Below are 18,448 nucleotides of genomic sequence, written 5' to 3'. Positions count from 1 at the left end.
CTCTTACTGGTGCAATAATGTACAATTAATGAAGATTGGTCACCAGGCTGCTCCAATTTAGCCATGAAACCTCCCACACTAAAATGACAGGTGTTTCAGTTTCATTGTCAAACCCCTGTAAATGCAATCATCAAATTTCTGCAAATATGTAATCTTTTTTTATCTTATTATATCTTTTTATGAAATAACTGGCAACATGAGTGAGTTAAACTCACACTGAACATGTCCAAATTGTGCCCAAGTTTACAGCTGTAAATGGGAAGCAGAATTCCTGTTAAATTTGGTGTTTTCTGTACAATTCTCTCACTCTGACCACTGGAAACTCAGCATGGCACCTCATGGCAAATAACTCTCTGAGGATGTTAGAAACAGATTTGTTGCTCTCCTCAAAGATGGCGCCTAGGCTATAAGAAGTTTGCTAACACCCTGAAACTGAGATGAAGCATTAAATAGAGCATTTTTCTAGGAGAGGAAAGTCTACATTCAGTTCGAATGTACTTCACAACAGAAACTAATGACAAAATAACAGAGATTTATTCATTTTTTGGGCTTCTTTTGCAAAATCACACTGTTTTTTTTTTTTTTTTACTTAAGAAATCAGAAGTCAGCACAACCTAAACCAGGAGTTCAGTTCTTGTCTCTGGATTATTTTAAATTTGTTTAAAAAACAGAATTTGACATAATTCATATTCATAATTCATACAGAATTCAGCAACAAAACCCTAAATAACAATAGATTAGCTTCCTAGTGTGGTTCTGTTTCTTTTTAAATTCTGTAAGTAATTTATCATGGAAAATAAAAACATGACTACAATTATGTTGTATTATTATGTTTTTCTAAAGAAGGAGAGGTAATTAACATAAGTGAACAGTATGTCAGCTATGTTTAAAAACAGCAAATTTATTTTATGTATGTTGTATTAATGTACGTATGCCTTTAGAATAAAAAAAGAAAACATGTAACTCTAACAACGTAAAGGTTTTTGCTTTATAAATGGGTGTAGTAGCTTTATTATGCTGTTATAACTGTCATATTATCATATCAATGTTTAAAATGGTCTTAAAGCGACAATAATATTGTTTACTGCAGTTAATTTGAGGACAATACAGTATATCAGCCATTCCTATTAATACAGTACCAGTCAAAAGGTTGATCACACCTCTTCTTATTCATTGTCTTACATTGTAAATTTAATATTGAAGACTCTATTAAATCTCTAAAGGAAGATATGCAGAATTATTATTTAACAATATTTAATATTTAACAATATTTAACAAACTAAAATATGTTTTATATTTTAGATTCCTCTAAGTATCACGTTTATCTTTGAGGACAGATCTGCTCACTCTTGGTGAGATTTTAATCTCAGTGTCTTCATGAGGGAGAGTCACCTGGAATAGTTTTTTTTCTGTCACGCCACAGTGCTCTCCTTCCACACCCCCGAACTCCAATTCCTAAAAACCCACTGGCGATTACCTCACCGTCAGCCGCTCACCTTCACCCAATCGCGTTTCTCTCCCCCCGTTCAGAGGAGGAAGTTCTAGGAAGTTCCAGTTCATAGTAATTCTAGGTTTTGTATATATAGGCGTCAGTCAGCGTCTGTACTTTGCGAGGTATTGACGACTCATGTTGGGTACTGAGCGTTTTTCCCTGCTTTAGTCTGTCTGCCCTTTTGTTATGACCCATTTTTCTGTATCACGGTTTTTGCCTTTTGTCTTTGCCCTTATCGGATTTGTTGTATCATTGGACTGTCTCTCTGGTTTCGGATCTTCGACTGTTTACCCTTCTACGCTTCCTGTTTTCAGTGTGAGTGTTGTTCATCCTGTTATCTGGTTGTATAATTCCTGTTAACCACTCTGTAAATAAACCTGTCATTACCTTTCACTCGGCAAGCGTCACTCCTATCTGTCTGGCGTTACATTTTCAGCATCTTGAAAGAGTTCCTGGAGGTGCTGAACAATTACTGCTCAGTTTACCAGGTTTAGATCAGGGGATTAATTTGGAGAAATAACACTTTTTTACTGTTTACTACATAATTCGGTAACACTTTCTATGAATGTCATCTTTATTAGACGCTATAACCATATTCATAACATATTATAATGCGTGCATAAGGCATTATAAACATGGCTATAAATGTTTATAAAAATGCATAACCCATTATAGCCATGTTTGTTAAGCTTTATGACCTGTGATTATAAATCATTATAAGCTGTGCTTATAATATATATGTTAAAATAGTATATCTCTATCATTAATAATCTAGTCCTACAATGAAAGTCTGGCACGAAGACCTGTTATAATACATTATAATTGACTATAATTAATATTATATTCAAGACAAGAATAATTTATGAGGGGTTAAAAATATATTTATAGGATTATTGAGGGTGTGTTTATAAGTTGGAAGCTGTTTTAATCATGATACAAGTTAGAGGTGTGCCAAAAAATCGATTCACATAAGAATCTTGATTCTCATTTACTACGATTCAGAATCGATTTAAAATGTCCCAAAATCGATTCTAAGGTCCAATCCCATTTCTTCCCTTGGCCCTACCCCTCACGGTAAGTTCACACTGCAGCGGCACGAAGCGTTTTTCGCTCCGCCTCCCACTGCCCAAAGCGACCGTGGCCGCTGCAGTTTGAACTTACCGTCAGACCCACACAGAGCGTAGGTGTTTGAGAATCACCGGTAAGATGGCAGAACAAGCACTATATTACCTTAGATTAACGTGTAGTTTTAATGTTTTATGGCAGAATGCTTCATAACAAGCATAAAAAAGAGTAGTTAGTTTCAGTTTCTGTTAGCTAGCTAACTAGCTAACTTTCCAGTTCCACCTTAAATAACGCTACAGGTGGCAGCGGGCTGCAGCATTTAAGGCGGAACGGAAAAATAACAATAAGCTAATCAGAGCTAATTTCAGCTCCTCATCACAGAGGAATTAAGGAATGGACAATATGAATTAATTTCTCCACCTCCTGCCCCCTTTCTGTACACATACAATGCCCTAAAGTTAACTAGTTAATCAGCAGCTGCTCCTGAACTTTAGCGCTCCACTGCTATCATCACATCAGCCCAGCAGCGTCACCTACACACCACCGCTAGTAGCCTGGTAATAAAGCAGTGTTATTTATTATTTATTTATTGTTCATTAACGTCATTGTGATATCCCAGTGATTCCTCTGTCACTGAAGACCCACATTCCTGCACATTTTATTGTTTTTGTAACACATTACTTGCTCCAGGACCAGTGTATATTTTGGAGGCTTTTTTTTCAATAAGTTTTCAATAAATTTTTATAAATCAAATCGTTTTGAATCAAAAATCGATTTTGAATCGAATCGTGGCCCCCAAAATCGGAATCGAATCGAATCGTGAGATAGTAAAAGATTCCCACCCCTAATACAAGTCTACAAGCTGGGACTGAGTTTCTCGGTATTGATGTATAACATGTTATAAACACAGCTATTAATGCGTTATAATCACAGTTCATGATGCATAATAAACATTGCTATAATGAATTATACATTTTTATAAATATGTATAGCCATGTTTATAATGCCTTATGAATGCATTATGTAATCCATGAGATGACATTCAAAGAAAGTGTTACCTATAAATCTACAATGTAGAAAATAAATGAAATAAAATATTTCATTTCTGGAATAGATTTTTTTTAAAACTGAATCACCTCCAGTAATGATCTTCCCTCTGCGGTGTGGATGCGGGTGTTGCTGGTTCCTTCGTTGGAGATGGTGAACCGGTCTCGTCTCCACAGCATGGTGGCTGGAGGGTTGGACAACACGTCACAGCTAATGTTTACTGGATTCCCCTCCCACGAGTAGAAGATGGTGTGATTGATCTGAAACTTTGGAGCATCTGGAAAAGGACGAAACAGTGACATTAAATCATGTACGTCATATAGAGACATTGCATTTCTGCTTCTCTGCGCTGTGATACTTAACCCTTAGAACCCTACGAATGGATTTTCTGTCCAAAATCGCACCTTGTGTTCTCAGCTTAATTACTCAGGAATCCCTTCACACATAAACATAATCCATATATGGTTAGAAATGGCGGAACTTACTCTTTCTAAAAATCATGATGACATCCCAGTGCGGTAAAGCTAAATCTACAAGAAACCCATTGAGAAAAACACCTAAAAAAGTGAAACATCTCCTTCCCCAACCAATATTATTTACCTTTAGTGCTTCAAACATATTTATATAGCACTAATGTTTGAAGCACTACTTAATAATTGGGTTGGATCAAGACCAGATAACGTTTACACCACAAGCGAACTACGCAAAATAAATCTGTGTGAGGGGCGGGACAGATTACGGCTAAAGTTGGGGTCAAACTAGGTGGCGTAATTAATTTGCATTAAAACAACAATAGCGTGTTACTGATTCCAAACCAGTATGCTTTAACGTAGACAGCCCTATTATTAAAAAAAGTATCGGTAACACTTTCTAGAAATGTCATCTCTACAAGACTCTATAAACATACTCATAACACATTATAATGCATTCATAAGGTATTATAAACATGGCTATACATATTTATAAAAATGTATATATATATATATATATATATATATATTCCATCATAGCCATGTTTATTATTATGCATCATGAACTGCGATTATAATGCATTAATAACTATGTTTATAACTTGTTATACATCAATACCAAGAAACTCCTATAATCCTATAAATATATATTTAACCCCTCATAAATTATTCTTGTCTTAAATATAATATTAATTATAGTCAATTATAATGTGTTATAACAGGTCTTTGTGCACTCTAAGTAAAGTGCCGGACTTGCATTGAGGGACTAGATTATTAACGATAGATATAAACTATTTTAACATATATATATATATATATATATATATATTATAAGCACAGCTCGTATTATAATATATATGTATTATAACGTATTATGATGGCTATAATGGGTTATGCATTTTTATAAATATTTATAGTCATGTTTATAATGCCTTATGAATGCATTATAATATGCCATGAATGTGGTTATACAGTCTGTTAGAGATGACATTCATAGAAAGTGTTACCAAAGTATCTTTCAAATCTAGCCAGTGTTTTAGCCAATCCACACAGACTATTTAATAGCATGCCCTGATAAATACCAAACATGACTGACATAACTTTAAACCAACACCCGATTCTTCTTCACAGACGCAATGTGCCAAAGCCGAGACCTTCAAGTCGATAGGGTGAGGTATAACAATGATGCATGTTTAGCAAAGGGAAATGAGCGATGGCGCTAGCTAGCTTGCAGCGCTGTCGGACTGTGCGCCTGCAGTCAAGGTGGCATTATGTCTGTTTTATGCCGCTGCGTAGAGTTCCATTAAAGAGATTGATGCCGCAGCCCTCAGTCACGTCAAAGGACGGGTGAGGTTGTTGAGGAGCGCTTCCAGACTAAATAAATGAGTTCATTAGCACCGCAGCAACGGTTGGCTAGCTCCTGCCATGCTTAGTCTGAAAGCCTTTTCTCACTCGTCCGCCGAGCTCCAGCCCCACCCCCTCCCGAACACGAGTGTGAAGAAGAAGAAGATGAAGATGGTGAAGGAGGAACGGTGATGTCAAGGGCAGCGGCCTCGCCGGTTGGGCGGTTTTGATTATCACTGTTTTGAGTGACACAGTGTGCCAGCTCCACCTGAGCTAACCCTGTCAGGTATTAGCATTCCATGCTAGCACGTCCAGGCGTGTCCTTAAAAAACATCCCAAGAACGCACCTGTTCCTGACACCACAGCGTATACGGCTATCCAATGATTTAATCAAATCGCTTTCATCACCCTGCAATTTCATTCAAATGGCTGACTGCAATTCAGAAGCTGCATTTATCTTTGCTGTCTTTGCTTTCTCTGTGTTATCTTAGATGCTACATCCCCTATCACTCTTCAGTTTCAGCTATTATCTTGTCTTAGTGCTGACAAAAAGCAATTTTAGTAACACCTTGTGTGATACCTGTGTTTTTGGAGCACTATGAATGCATTAATAATGTATTATATGTCATACATAATACTTACGGTTAACGCTTTTCTATGAATATCTCTATACAACTACCATAACAGATTATAATGCATTTATAAGACATTATATACATAATTATACATATTTATAAAGCATTTAGCCATGTTTACTATGCTTCATTAATTGTGATTATAGTGCATTAATAGCTGTGTTTATAAAATGTTTATAACACGTCAATACCAGGAAACTCAGTCCCAGCTTGCAGAATTATGCATTATGACTAAAAAGAAGATGCCAACTTATAAACACAAAACTTTAATAATACTCTAATTATTTTAAATCAGTCATGAATTATGCTTTTTTTTTAAGTAATATTAAATAAAGTTAATAATAAATTAGTTAAAGTCAGTTATAATGTATTATAACAGGTCTTTGTGCGCTCTAAGTAAAGTGCCAGACTTTCATTGTGGGACAAGAATATTAACGATAGCTGTACATTGTTTTATCATATATATTATAAACACAGCTTATAATGTATTATGATAACAAGCTATAATTCTTAATAAACATGGCTATAATGGGTAATGCATTTTTATAAATATGTATAGCCATGTTTGTAATAATGCCTTATGAATGCATTGTAATATGTTATGAATATGTTAATAGAGATGGCATTCATAGAAAGTGTTACCATTATCTCTATACAACTCTAGAAACATACCCATAACAGATTATAATGCATTTCTAAGACATTATATACACCAATATACATATTTATAAAGCATTTATCCATATTTATTATGCATCATGAATTGTGATTAGAATGCATTAATAGTTGTGTTTATAACATGTTTATAACATGTCAATACCAAGAAACTCAGTCCCAGCTTGCAGAATTATGCATTATGGCTAAAAAAAGCTGCCAACTTATAAACAAACCCTGTATAATGCTTTCAATATTTTAAATCACTCATGAATTATACTTGTCTTTAATATATAATATTAGTTATAGTCACTTATCATGTATTATAGCAGGTCTTTGTGCACTCCAAGTAAAGTGACAAGCTTTCATTGTGAGATTAGATTATTAATGACAGATATATTTTAACTATTTTAACATACATATTTTAAGCACAGCTTCTAATGCATTATGATCACAATTTATAATGCATAATAAACATGGATAAAAAGGGTTATGCATTTATATATATATTTATAGCCATGTTTATAATAATGCCTTATGAATGCATTGTAATATGTTACGAATGTGGTTATAGAGTCTAATAGTGAAGACATTCATAGCTGTGTGTTACCATGCTTACTTGTACTTCTATAATGACTGTCATAAACTTGTATAATAACTCACTCATACATTAAGTACAGCAACACTTTCTATCAATGTAATTTTTAAAAGACTCCATAAAAACATTCGTAACACATTATAATGCATTTATGAGACATGGCTATAAATATTAAGCAAGATGCATAACACAGTATAGCCAAGCTTATAATGCCTTAGGAATTGTGATCATAAACTGTCATAAACTATATATATATATGTTAAAATGTTAAAATGTTGTATATCTACCATTAATAATCATCTATTCCCATGATGAAAGTGTGTCACATTACTTGGAGGGTACAAAGACACATTATATTGCATTATAAGTGAATAAAGGCTATTATAATATGCAAGATAAGTATAATTCATGAGTAATTAAAGTAAATATACTATGGCTCACTGTGATATTGATGTGCAACATATGGTGTATATTTCAGGCTATAAGGCGCTCCAGATTATAAGGCGCATTTAATGACACTAGTAAGAATGCCTAATTGAAGAGAACAAGGGTGTCGCCATGTTTCCCCTCTAACGAGCGCTAATCTACATAGATTTCTCTACTGAAAACTGATTATTTGGGTGAGTAAAGCACTTCTGTTTATTTACAGTAAGCTTAGTCAGCCTCGGTTAGCAGCAATATCCAGCCATGGTTAGTAGCTCTAGTTGCGATTAGCAGCGCTAGCCAGCCACAGTTAGCAGCGCTAGCCAGCCACAGTTAGCAGCGCTAGCCAGCCACAGTTAGCAGCGCTAGCCAGCCGTGGTTAGTGCTAGTAAAGCTTGTTTTAACACAGCAAACAGTCAGACTAGAGTTCCAATATACTCGCCTCTAAATGGTGGAAGAGCTAGCGCTGCGGTTAGCGGCTAATGCTAATGCTGCTGCACCCAGCCTTAGTGCTGGAGAAACTTCGCTGAAAACTCACCTGTATAACTCTGTACTTGAGCGGAGTGGCTTTACTGCTCCTTAATACCTGACTGCTAGAATTTATACATAAGGAGCACCAGATTATAAGGTGCACTGTCAATTTTTGGGGAAAATAAAGGATTTTGAGTGTGCCTTATAGTCCGAAGTTTTATAAACAGAGCTTATGATGCTTAATGATCACAATTCCTAATGCATAATGAGCATTTTTACAAATATATTTAGCCATGTTTATAATGCCTTGTGAGTTCATTATAATGTGTTATACATGTGTTGATTTAACCACTCATGAGTTATTATACTTGTCTTGCATATAAAATTAGTTACAGTCACTTATAATGTATTATAACAGGTATTTGTGTGCTCCAAGTAAAGTGACAGACTTTCTTTGCGGGACTAGATTAGTATTAATGATAGATATATAAGCACAGCTTATAATGTATAATGACATAATGCATAATATGTCATAATGCATAATAAACATGGCTATAATAGGTTACGTTTTTATAATTATTTATAGCCATGTTTATAATAGTGCCCTATGGGAGCATTAAAATATGGTATGAATGTGTTTATAGAGTCTAATAGAGAAGATATTTATGGAAAGTGTGTTTTAGTCATGCGTTTACATTGGAATGGAAGTTCTTGTACTCTGTAACGTGTTATGTATGTCACTGTAAGTACTTATGGGTTGTTATACAAGCTATGGTAGTCATTATGCAGTATCTGTATGCTATATAATGCATTATAAATACAGGATTAATAGGAAGTGTTACACTAAACAGCCATAATAGCAATAACAGCAGTGCAGGGGTAAATGTGGTTGGAGTTGAGAAAAGCAGCTGATCTTGTCAGTGTAATTGAGGAAACTTAAAGTTGCAGAGCAGGATATGAGTAAGATGTAAGCGAATTTAATCACGCAGGACGATTTTCCTGCATTAATTGGTTTTGCTGGAGGGCATTTGTCTTTTGTTTGATTTACCCAGAATATCTTTTTTTTTTTTTTTTCGATTTTGTTTTTGCAAGCCAGCAAGCCGTAATTAGTTCATTATTTTTAAGCAGAGTAAAACACTTTTACCGGTCTTTTTTAAGCACAAAACTGAAGGAGTCATGAAGCACTTTGTGAAAAGTAGCTTAGTAACTTTTGCAATTAGCAAGAGTCACTGTTTTCACTTAGTCTACTAAGTTTATGATCTTAGTTTATTAATATAAATTTTACAATTTCTTATCAGTCTTATATATAATTTTATTTTCATTTATATTCATTTACTTTTGTCGTTATTTTTTCTTTTTCTTTATTTTAAACCTTATTATAAATATACTATAACTTTTAATATAAATTCTATACTTTTTATGTTACTTTATTTAGATTTACCTATTATATACACATTTGCTTATTATTTATCTATATTAAATTAATTTATTTAAAGTGTGTATAAAGTGCGCATTTTTATTAATTATCATTTTTTCCCTATTTCTTATTTCTTATTTCTTATCGAATGTTTTCCATCCCTTTAATAATATAAATGCTCGGCTGCACTGTACATGAGGGTCATCTTGAATGCACTTCTGAGTGAAATAAAGGTTGATTGATTGATTATTTAATTGAATTGATTGACTTATTGAAGCTACCTCAAGTTAATTGATGAATTTTAATCAAGGGAGGAGATAAATATTTTAATTAATAAAACCTGCATACCATATCTGTGATATCTTATATATTAATTTGAAAAAAAAAAAAAAAAGAATGATCTGGTAAGTTTGTTGTTGGATGTACTTTAACACTCTCTATATTTTTAGAGAATTTAATATATAAATAAAACGAACAAAACTTTTGGCGGAATACATGTGAAGCCAGACTCCGCCTCTTTTTGAACTGCTGCTGATGCTATAGCATTGCCGTGTAGCATCACTGTGCACTCGGAGGAAAGCGCAGCGACTCGGTTCTGATACATCAGCTCACAGACGCAGCCTTGTGCTGATCCACATCACCCTAGGAGTGATGAGGAGAAAGAGAGCGCCATCTACTCTACCCACCCAGAGAGAGCAGTGCCAACTGTGCTCTCTCAGGGCTCTGGCAGCTGATGACAAGCTGAATGAGCAGGATTCTAACAAGCAATCTCCCGATCTTAGAGCCAGTGTTTAAGACCACTGGACCACTCAGCACCAAAGTTCTGAAAACTTTGTAGATTTAAAGGTTTGTAGATTCTTCTAGATTCTTCTTCTGTTCACTTTCTACTCCGTTTAATAATTTTTAAATCAGTAAGAGGAATCAACCGCAAATTTTGCATGTTTGAAAATTATAAATTGAAAGTGTTGGTGGATATGAAATGTTAGATTTATATTTTTACATTATATTTTTTATATTCATTATATTGTGACAGTTGTACATTTTCTATTACACTTACAAATAGGAATTTCAGAAATGTTTTTTTATTACCTTTTATGATTAAAATCTTCAAGATTAAGGTATGTAATATCTAGCCAAAAATGTACAAATAAACACTTTTGTTAAGGGGTTAAATCATGCTCATCATTATCGCTCTATTATCACAGTGTTTTTTTTTTTTTTAATCAGTTAGTTAATAAGAGCCGATAAGTCTGACTTACACTCAATATCCAGGAACATGCTTTTCTGATGGCCTCCGATTCTGCTGAGAGCTTCACAATCAAAGCGACCCCAGTCAGACAGACGGACTCCGCTGATGGTCAGCATGGACTTGCCGTGACGCCCTTGAACCTCCACTCTTCCATCCTGGCTCTGAAGAGAAACAGATGAAAAATTAATGAATTCATTCATTAAATTATTATTATTAAGATTTAAAAAAGATAATAGCACTGACATTCAACAGACTCTGCTTTACTCTACTCTTTTATTCTTACACTTAGTGCTCTATCGTACACCCTGTTGTACAGGTGAGTCACGATGCTCATTGCTATCTTACACCTTGTCAATTTCACATCTATTTTCACGCCTTGTGCACATGTCCGTGCCACTAAAATAGTGTTGGAGTTTAGGAATAAATCTACACTGATGGGTGTGGTGATCTGGAAGTGATGTGCGTTCAGGTAAATATCTGGCGTATTGCTATCTTGTCGACAGGAAACACAGGTGCGCCACTTTATATTTATGTTCAGTACTGAATTAATGGTTGTACATTAATATAGCAGTTATAGACATTCTTGTTTTCTTTGCATCATTTGAGGGTTGAAAGCGTTTTTATGCAGAAATCCAAATAATCCCAAAGTTCAACTACTTTTCGCTGCAACTGTATCTGTGTTATTTCAGGCATATATTATATTTGTGAATACCCTTGACTTGGATAAAGATGAGATTACAAAATGTGACATATTTATTAAAACCATTAAATTCCAAAAGATTCACCTACTTTTTCTTGCAACTGAATAAAAAAAAATCATTGCAAAATTTGCAATTTTGATGATTTTCAGTTAATTCATCCTAAACAACCTCCAGCTGAATACAGCAGAAAGTCAGCATAAAATAATTTTTTAGCTCAAAATTGCCACCTAAGACATGTTTCTAAAGATTAAAAAGATTAAAAAGAATGCAAGATAGGATGGTCGAATTTTTGTGTTTTTATTAACTACCTGTGCAGTTTGAAAGTTCTCAGAATTCTACTAATTGTAGAAGTGCGGAGCTACTTTGAGTTTGATAATGGTATAAAAAATAGTGATTTCTTTGCATGGGCAACTACAGGGGTTGGAGAATGAAGCTGAATCACCTGGTTTTAGAGCACAATAATTGATTGTGGTGACGGACAGTTCTGGTGGAAACAGGAGAGTTGAGGTGCACATTGAATTCTGTCATGATTTGATCAGCCGTGGTTTTATTTTTTTTTGGATACAATCCGGGTTAGCATCCGAACATCCCTTTCAGACAGCTTCCTCCTACAGCGTCCACAGTTAATCCTGTTGGATGTGGTTGGTCCTTCTTGGTGGTATGCTGACATTACCCTGGATACCGTGGCTCTTGATGCATCACAAAGACTTGCTGTCTTGGTTACAGATGATCCAGCAAGACGTGCACCAACAATTTGTCCTCTTTTGAACTCTAATAATGTTACAGTGTGCATTGCAATATTTTGAGTAAAACTGTGCTCTTACCCTGCTAATTGAACCTTCACACTCTGCTCTCACTGGTGCAATGTGCAATTAATGAAGATTGGCCACCAGGCTGCTCCAATTTAGCCATGAAACCTCCCACACTAAAATGACAGGTGTCCAACCCCTGTATATGCCCCTATCACTTGTATTATAAGCTTTTTGGGAGTGTTAGCTAAAAGTGCTGAAGTCTACTTCTCCTTTAAACGGCTCTGTTGGATATAAATGTATAGAAGCTTTGTGTCTGCGCTAATTATCCTTCGGCAGAATATTAGGATATCATTCGGCTCAGAATATTAGGAGATTAGAGGAGTAGTCTTCCCCCTGAGCGGAGCTGAGACGGGCAGAGACGCCCACATTAACGATCCCCAAGCTCCTCGCCCCCGGACCAATCGATAAGTGTCTCCTCCGCTAATGCCGCCGCATATGCAGAGCAGGCCAGTGACAGCTAGCTTTATTGCTCGGCCTCCCCGAGCTTCAGAATTACATCTGTCGAAAGCCATTACCGCAGACCTGAGGAAGACTCCGGGGCTGATCTCCAGTCTCAGAAAAACAGATCATTAATCACTGGTTTTGGCTGCGTTCACACTGCAAGTCAAAAGTGGCCCAAATCCAATTTTCTTGCCAAATCCAGAATTAGTTTTAGGGTTTTTAGGGCGTTTAATCTTTTTAATGTGATCTTTTCTTGTGTATTAAATTACTTCATAGCATATACTGTAGCCACTGCCACTTAGAGGACTGGATCAGGGACTTTTTTACTTTCTGACTCTATAACCAGATTAACTCTAACACAAACTTTGCACAGCTCTGAATGGAAAATATGGATGAATGGAATATTAGCTTAGCAACCAAGCTAACAAATTAGTGCCCATTGAAAAGTCTTCCCCATGACTTAATTATTTAGTTTCCATGGCGACCATTTGATAATGTTTAGAACGAGATAATGTCCATGCAAGACAATTTTAAAATGCATGGAAATGAGATTCGCGAGTCATTGGGACAACTCAATACATTAGTATGGGAACAAGATAATTAAATTGTGAGGGTAATGTACCTGGCCAGGACATAATTATCTTGTTCCCACACTGTAATAGGTCATGGTCACGCATTATTATCTTATTCCTATGGCTTAATAAGTCGTGGCCATGCATTAGGATCTCGTTCCCATGACTAAATAAGTCATGGCCACACATTAGGGTCTCGTTACCATGCGTTAATAAGTCATCTCCACAGCTTAATTATCTAATTTCCATGCCTTAATAAGCTGTGGCCACCACTTATTAACGCGTGGAAATGAGATAATAATACCATTCCCGCATTACACAATCATAAAAGGCATGGGAACGAGATTTGAGAGTCATTGGGACAACTTAATAAAGTGTGGGAACAAGATAATTAAGTTGTGGGGGCAACTTACATGAGTAAGTTACTTTGTAAGTTTGTAAGTACATACTTTAATAAGTCATGACCATGCGTGAGGATCTCGTTCCCATGCCTAAATAAGTCATGGCCACGCATGAGGATCTTGTCCCCAATGCTTTAAAAGGTTGTGGCCACGCATTTATTTTTTTACATGATGCCACCTTAGGGGGATATAGTATAAAACTTCACTTGGTAAACTAGAATACTTTCCAGAATATTAGCTTAGCAACCGAGCTAACATATTAGAGCATATTCCACCAGTAATCTGTAAATCCAAATCCCCTGTTTTTTTGGAGGATGTGTAATTAGAGTGTGGCTGGAATCCCTTGCAGATGGTTAGCTTAACATAGTTTAGCTACTCTGCTAATACATTAGCACCCATTCCACCAGTATTAAACCTAAATCTGTATCACATTTCAACTTTTACCATGGTAACAGCTTTTAATCCCAATAATCCCATTATTAAAGATAAAACGTCATTGTAGCAATTTATTAAAGTGTGAGAAGTAAAATAAGTGACAAGGACAACTTTAACTATCTTTTTCCCATTAGTAAGTCATGCACACGCATGAGAATCTCTTTCCCACGCCTCGTTTCCACACATTACAATGCATTAGAATCTTGTTACCACACCTTAAAAAGTCATCTCAATAACATAATTCAGTTCAGATTATATAATCCAGAGGAGAAAAACTAAATTAGCATGAACTGATATTTAACACATATCAGTTAGTAGAATTCAACAAAACATTGGCTAAGCTAAACAATGCTAAATTTAAATAAAATCTATGACTGTGTAAAGAAGTTCTCACTCATATAAACACTCATATATACACTCATATATACACTCATATATACACTCATATATATATACTCATATATACACTCATATATACATACTCATATATACACTCATAAATACACTCATATAAACACTCATATATACACTCATATATACTCATATACACTCATATATACACTCATATATACACTCATATATACACTCATATATATATATATATATATATATATATATATATATATATATATATATATATATATATATATATATATATATATACTCATATATACACTCATATATACACTCATAAATACACTCATATAAACACTCATATATACACTCATATATACTCATATACACTCATATATACACTCATATATACACTCATATATATATATATACTCATATATACACTCATATATACACTCATATATACATACTCATATATACACTCATAAATACACTCATATAAACACTCATATATACACTCATATATACTCATATACACTCATATATACACTCATATATACATACTCATATATACACTCATAAATACACTCATATAAACACTCATATATACACTCATATATACACTCATGAATACACTCATATATACACTCATATATACACTCATATACACTCATATATACACTCATAAATACACTCATATTTACACTCATATTTACACTCATATAAACACTCGTATATACACTCATATAAACACTCGTATATACACTCATGTATACACTCGTATATACACTCATATATACACTTATATTTACACTCATATATACAGTCATACACTCGTTTATACACTTGTATATACACTCATATATATATATACTCATATACACTTATATATACACTCATATATACACTCATATATACACTTCTCAACACGCTCGTATGTGTAAACCCAGACGGAATGCCTCACACTTATGTAAACATTACGATGCATTGTGAAATCCTTTCACCGTAGAATAGCTTTAATAAACAGTGCTGATAAAAACAGCTGTCAGAACTATATTACACACAGCGCAATGATGCAACCATTATTAATATTATTATTATAAATAAACTATAATACATAAAAATATCAGTCTGACACCGTCTTCCCATGTGAGAAATATGAGCCGGGGAGATTACTGACTATCAACACCTCTCTCTCTCTCTCTAAGTCTCTCTCTCTTATTCCCTCTTTTTCTCTCTTGGACTCTCTTGCCTTTTCTCTGTCTCCTTCTCCCTCTTTCTCTGTCTCTTGTTCACTTTTTCTCTCTGTCACACATTTATAATGAACGGGGATGTATGCATATCGAACGTACACCTGCATTACCAAGACAGCAATGAACGTCTGACTGTTAAAGTCTGTGTCAGTTGTATTCAGTCAGTGGTGCACCTCTGCTTTCCATCACCAAGATAGCAATACTCCAGAAATGTACCTAAACACACCTCATTTCCAGACCACCATGGCCATCAGTGTAGATTTATTCACAAGCACTGTTGCTATTTAAACTACGTAGGTGGAAAGTGTGGAAATAGACTATTGGTGGGGTGTAAGATAGCAATGAGCCTCACAACACACTTTGCATGGGGTGTAAGATAAGTTAAGCAGGCCCTGAGTACCTTGGGTGGCAAATCTTTTAGTGTTACCACCCTAAATCTTCCAACTGCTTGACTTATGTTTTAAATCACTGCTAAATAAAACACTACTTTTTCCACATTTCACTCCTAGTAATTTAATTTTCCTGTTTCCTCTCTCTCTCTCTCTCTCTCTCTCTCTCTCTCTCTCTCTCTCTCTCTCTATTTTCTATTTTCATCCCTTGCACCTATACCTTTAACATAGCGTTGGATTATAAATATTATAAATTATTATACATTTTTATAAATAAATCTACACTGATGGGTGTGGTGGTCTGGTAGTGAGGTGTGTTCAGGTAAATTTCTGGCATGTTTCTATCTTGGCGGCGGGAAACACAGGTGCGCCACTGACTGATTAAAACCCTGACAACAGTCAGCCGCCCAATCATATCTTAGCCTGTTAAACACCTAATCCAACATTAACTGAACAATAAACAGAATAAATAATAAAATAACATTGCTGGTCCCTTAAATGAGCTGCTGGTGTATCTTCACAGTGTAAACGAGCAACTCAGTATCTGTCTCTGCAGACGCACAAAAGCGCCGCACTGTTAAAAAACGGACGCGCCAAAGTCAGAGCTCACCTGCCTCTTAAAGAGAATGACAACTGGCACACTTATTGGTTTATTTCATGTTACACCCAAAATTAACCACACTCATGATTAATTAAGAAAATTAGTTCATGCATTTCAAGTCATGCAAGACATATTTTTTTCATTTGCACGATACCAAAGACACTGACACGCCCTAAATCCAGCTGCATGATTCCCAATTGACCGGTGTGCTATAGACTGCTGAAATTGGGCCTTTAGTTTCTCTCTCTCTCTCTGAGTCTCTCTCTCTCTCTCTTTTGCCGGGAGCTGCTGGTCTGTTTGATATTCCGGAGAGTTCTCAGGCTGGTAAAGAGAGCGAGGAGGCGGTCCGGTCTGGCTAACCCGACTGAGCTCGCTATCACAGACCCCGTCCTTGCATTATGTTTGATGGATGGCCTCTTCGGAACAGATCAAACGCACGCCAAATTTAGGTCAGATCCCAGCCAGCGTGCCGCGAGCAGAGACCATAAGGTTCTCCATGTAATTAGAAATTCTTTATTCACCTGCATGGAATACTAATGCCGAACACATACATCATATTACTTCAGTTTGTTAACATCATCTGTCCTTCTTAAAGTACAATAATGTAGAATGTAGGACTTTACATGTGCATCTCAAAAAAAAATTATATCATTAAAAAGTAACTTTACCTCAGTAATTCAGTTCAAAATGTAAAACTCATATATTACACACAGAGTGATCTATTTTCGTTTTTATTTTGTATTTAGCTTTTATTACCTTTATCATTGATGATTATGACGCTTACAGCCAATAAAAACCCAAAAAATCAGTGTCTCAGAAAATTAGAATATTATATAAGATCAATTGGTACTTTTGGCAGTGTGGGCAGTGTGCCAAGTCCTGCTGGAAAATGAAATCCGCATCTCCATAAAAGTTGTCAGTAGCAGAGGGAAGCATGAAGTGCTGTAAGATTTTGTGGGAAAACACAAAAACTGCACTGACTTTAGACTTGATAATAAAACACAGTGGATCAACACCAGCAGATGACAGACATGTCTCTCCAAACCATCACTGATTGGTGGAAACTTTACACTAGACCTCGAGCAGTTTGGACTGTGTGTTGTTGTGGGGGCAATTTACCTGCCCAGGACTTAATTATCTTGTTCCCACACTTCAACAAGTCATGGTCACACATTAGGATATCATTCCTAGGGCTAAATAAGTCGTGGCCACACATTAGAATCTTGTTCCCATCCCTTAAATAGTTGTGACCACACATTAGGACAACTTATATGGCCACAACTTAATTAACTATCACTTCCCACACTTTAATAAGCCATAGCCAAGCATGAGGATCTCTTTCTCACGGCTTAATAAGTTGTCCCCACAACTTAATTACCTCATGCCCATGGCTTAATAGGTCGTGGCCAACATTAGAATCTTGTAACCACACCTTAATAAGTCATGACGACTTAATTATCTAATTTCCATGCCTTAATAAGTCGTGGTCAGCGCTAATCAATGCAAGGGAACAAGATCATTAAGTCATGGGGATGATTTTGAAAGGCATGGGAGCGAGATTGGGAGTCATTGGGACAACTTATTAAAGTGTGGAAACAAATTATATAAATAAGTAAGTGGTTTG

The 18,448-nt window shown here is 35.5% G+C and overlaps 1 protein-coding gene across 2 annotated transcripts in view; it reads right to left on the bottom strand.

The window, feature by feature from the left end:
- Positions 1–18,448, bottom strand: part of LOC103027145 (neural cell adhesion molecule 2) — a 564,336-nt gene that overhangs the window by 72,043 nt on the left and 473,845 nt on the right. For both annotated transcript variants that reach the window (XM_022674973.2, XM_022674975.2), the window contains exons 9-10: positions 10,876–11,026; positions 3,694–3,881 (exon numbers count right to left, since the gene is read on the bottom strand). In XM_022674973.2, coding sequence (XP_022530694.2) covers positions 3,694–3,881; positions 10,876–11,026 — 339 coding nt within the window. The remainder of the gene's footprint in view (positions 1–3,693; positions 3,882–10,875; positions 11,027–18,448) is intronic.

Source organism: Astyanax mexicanus, chromosome 21, assembly GCF_023375975.1.
Source record: "Astyanax mexicanus isolate ESR-SI-001 chromosome 21, AstMex3_surface, whole genome shotgun sequence".
Taxonomy (NCBI): domain Eukaryota; kingdom Metazoa; phylum Chordata; class Actinopteri; order Characiformes; family Acestrorhamphidae; genus Astyanax; species Astyanax mexicanus.
The sequence above is the reverse complement of the archived record's forward strand: the minus strand, read 5'-3'. Positions and strand labels throughout refer to the sequence as shown.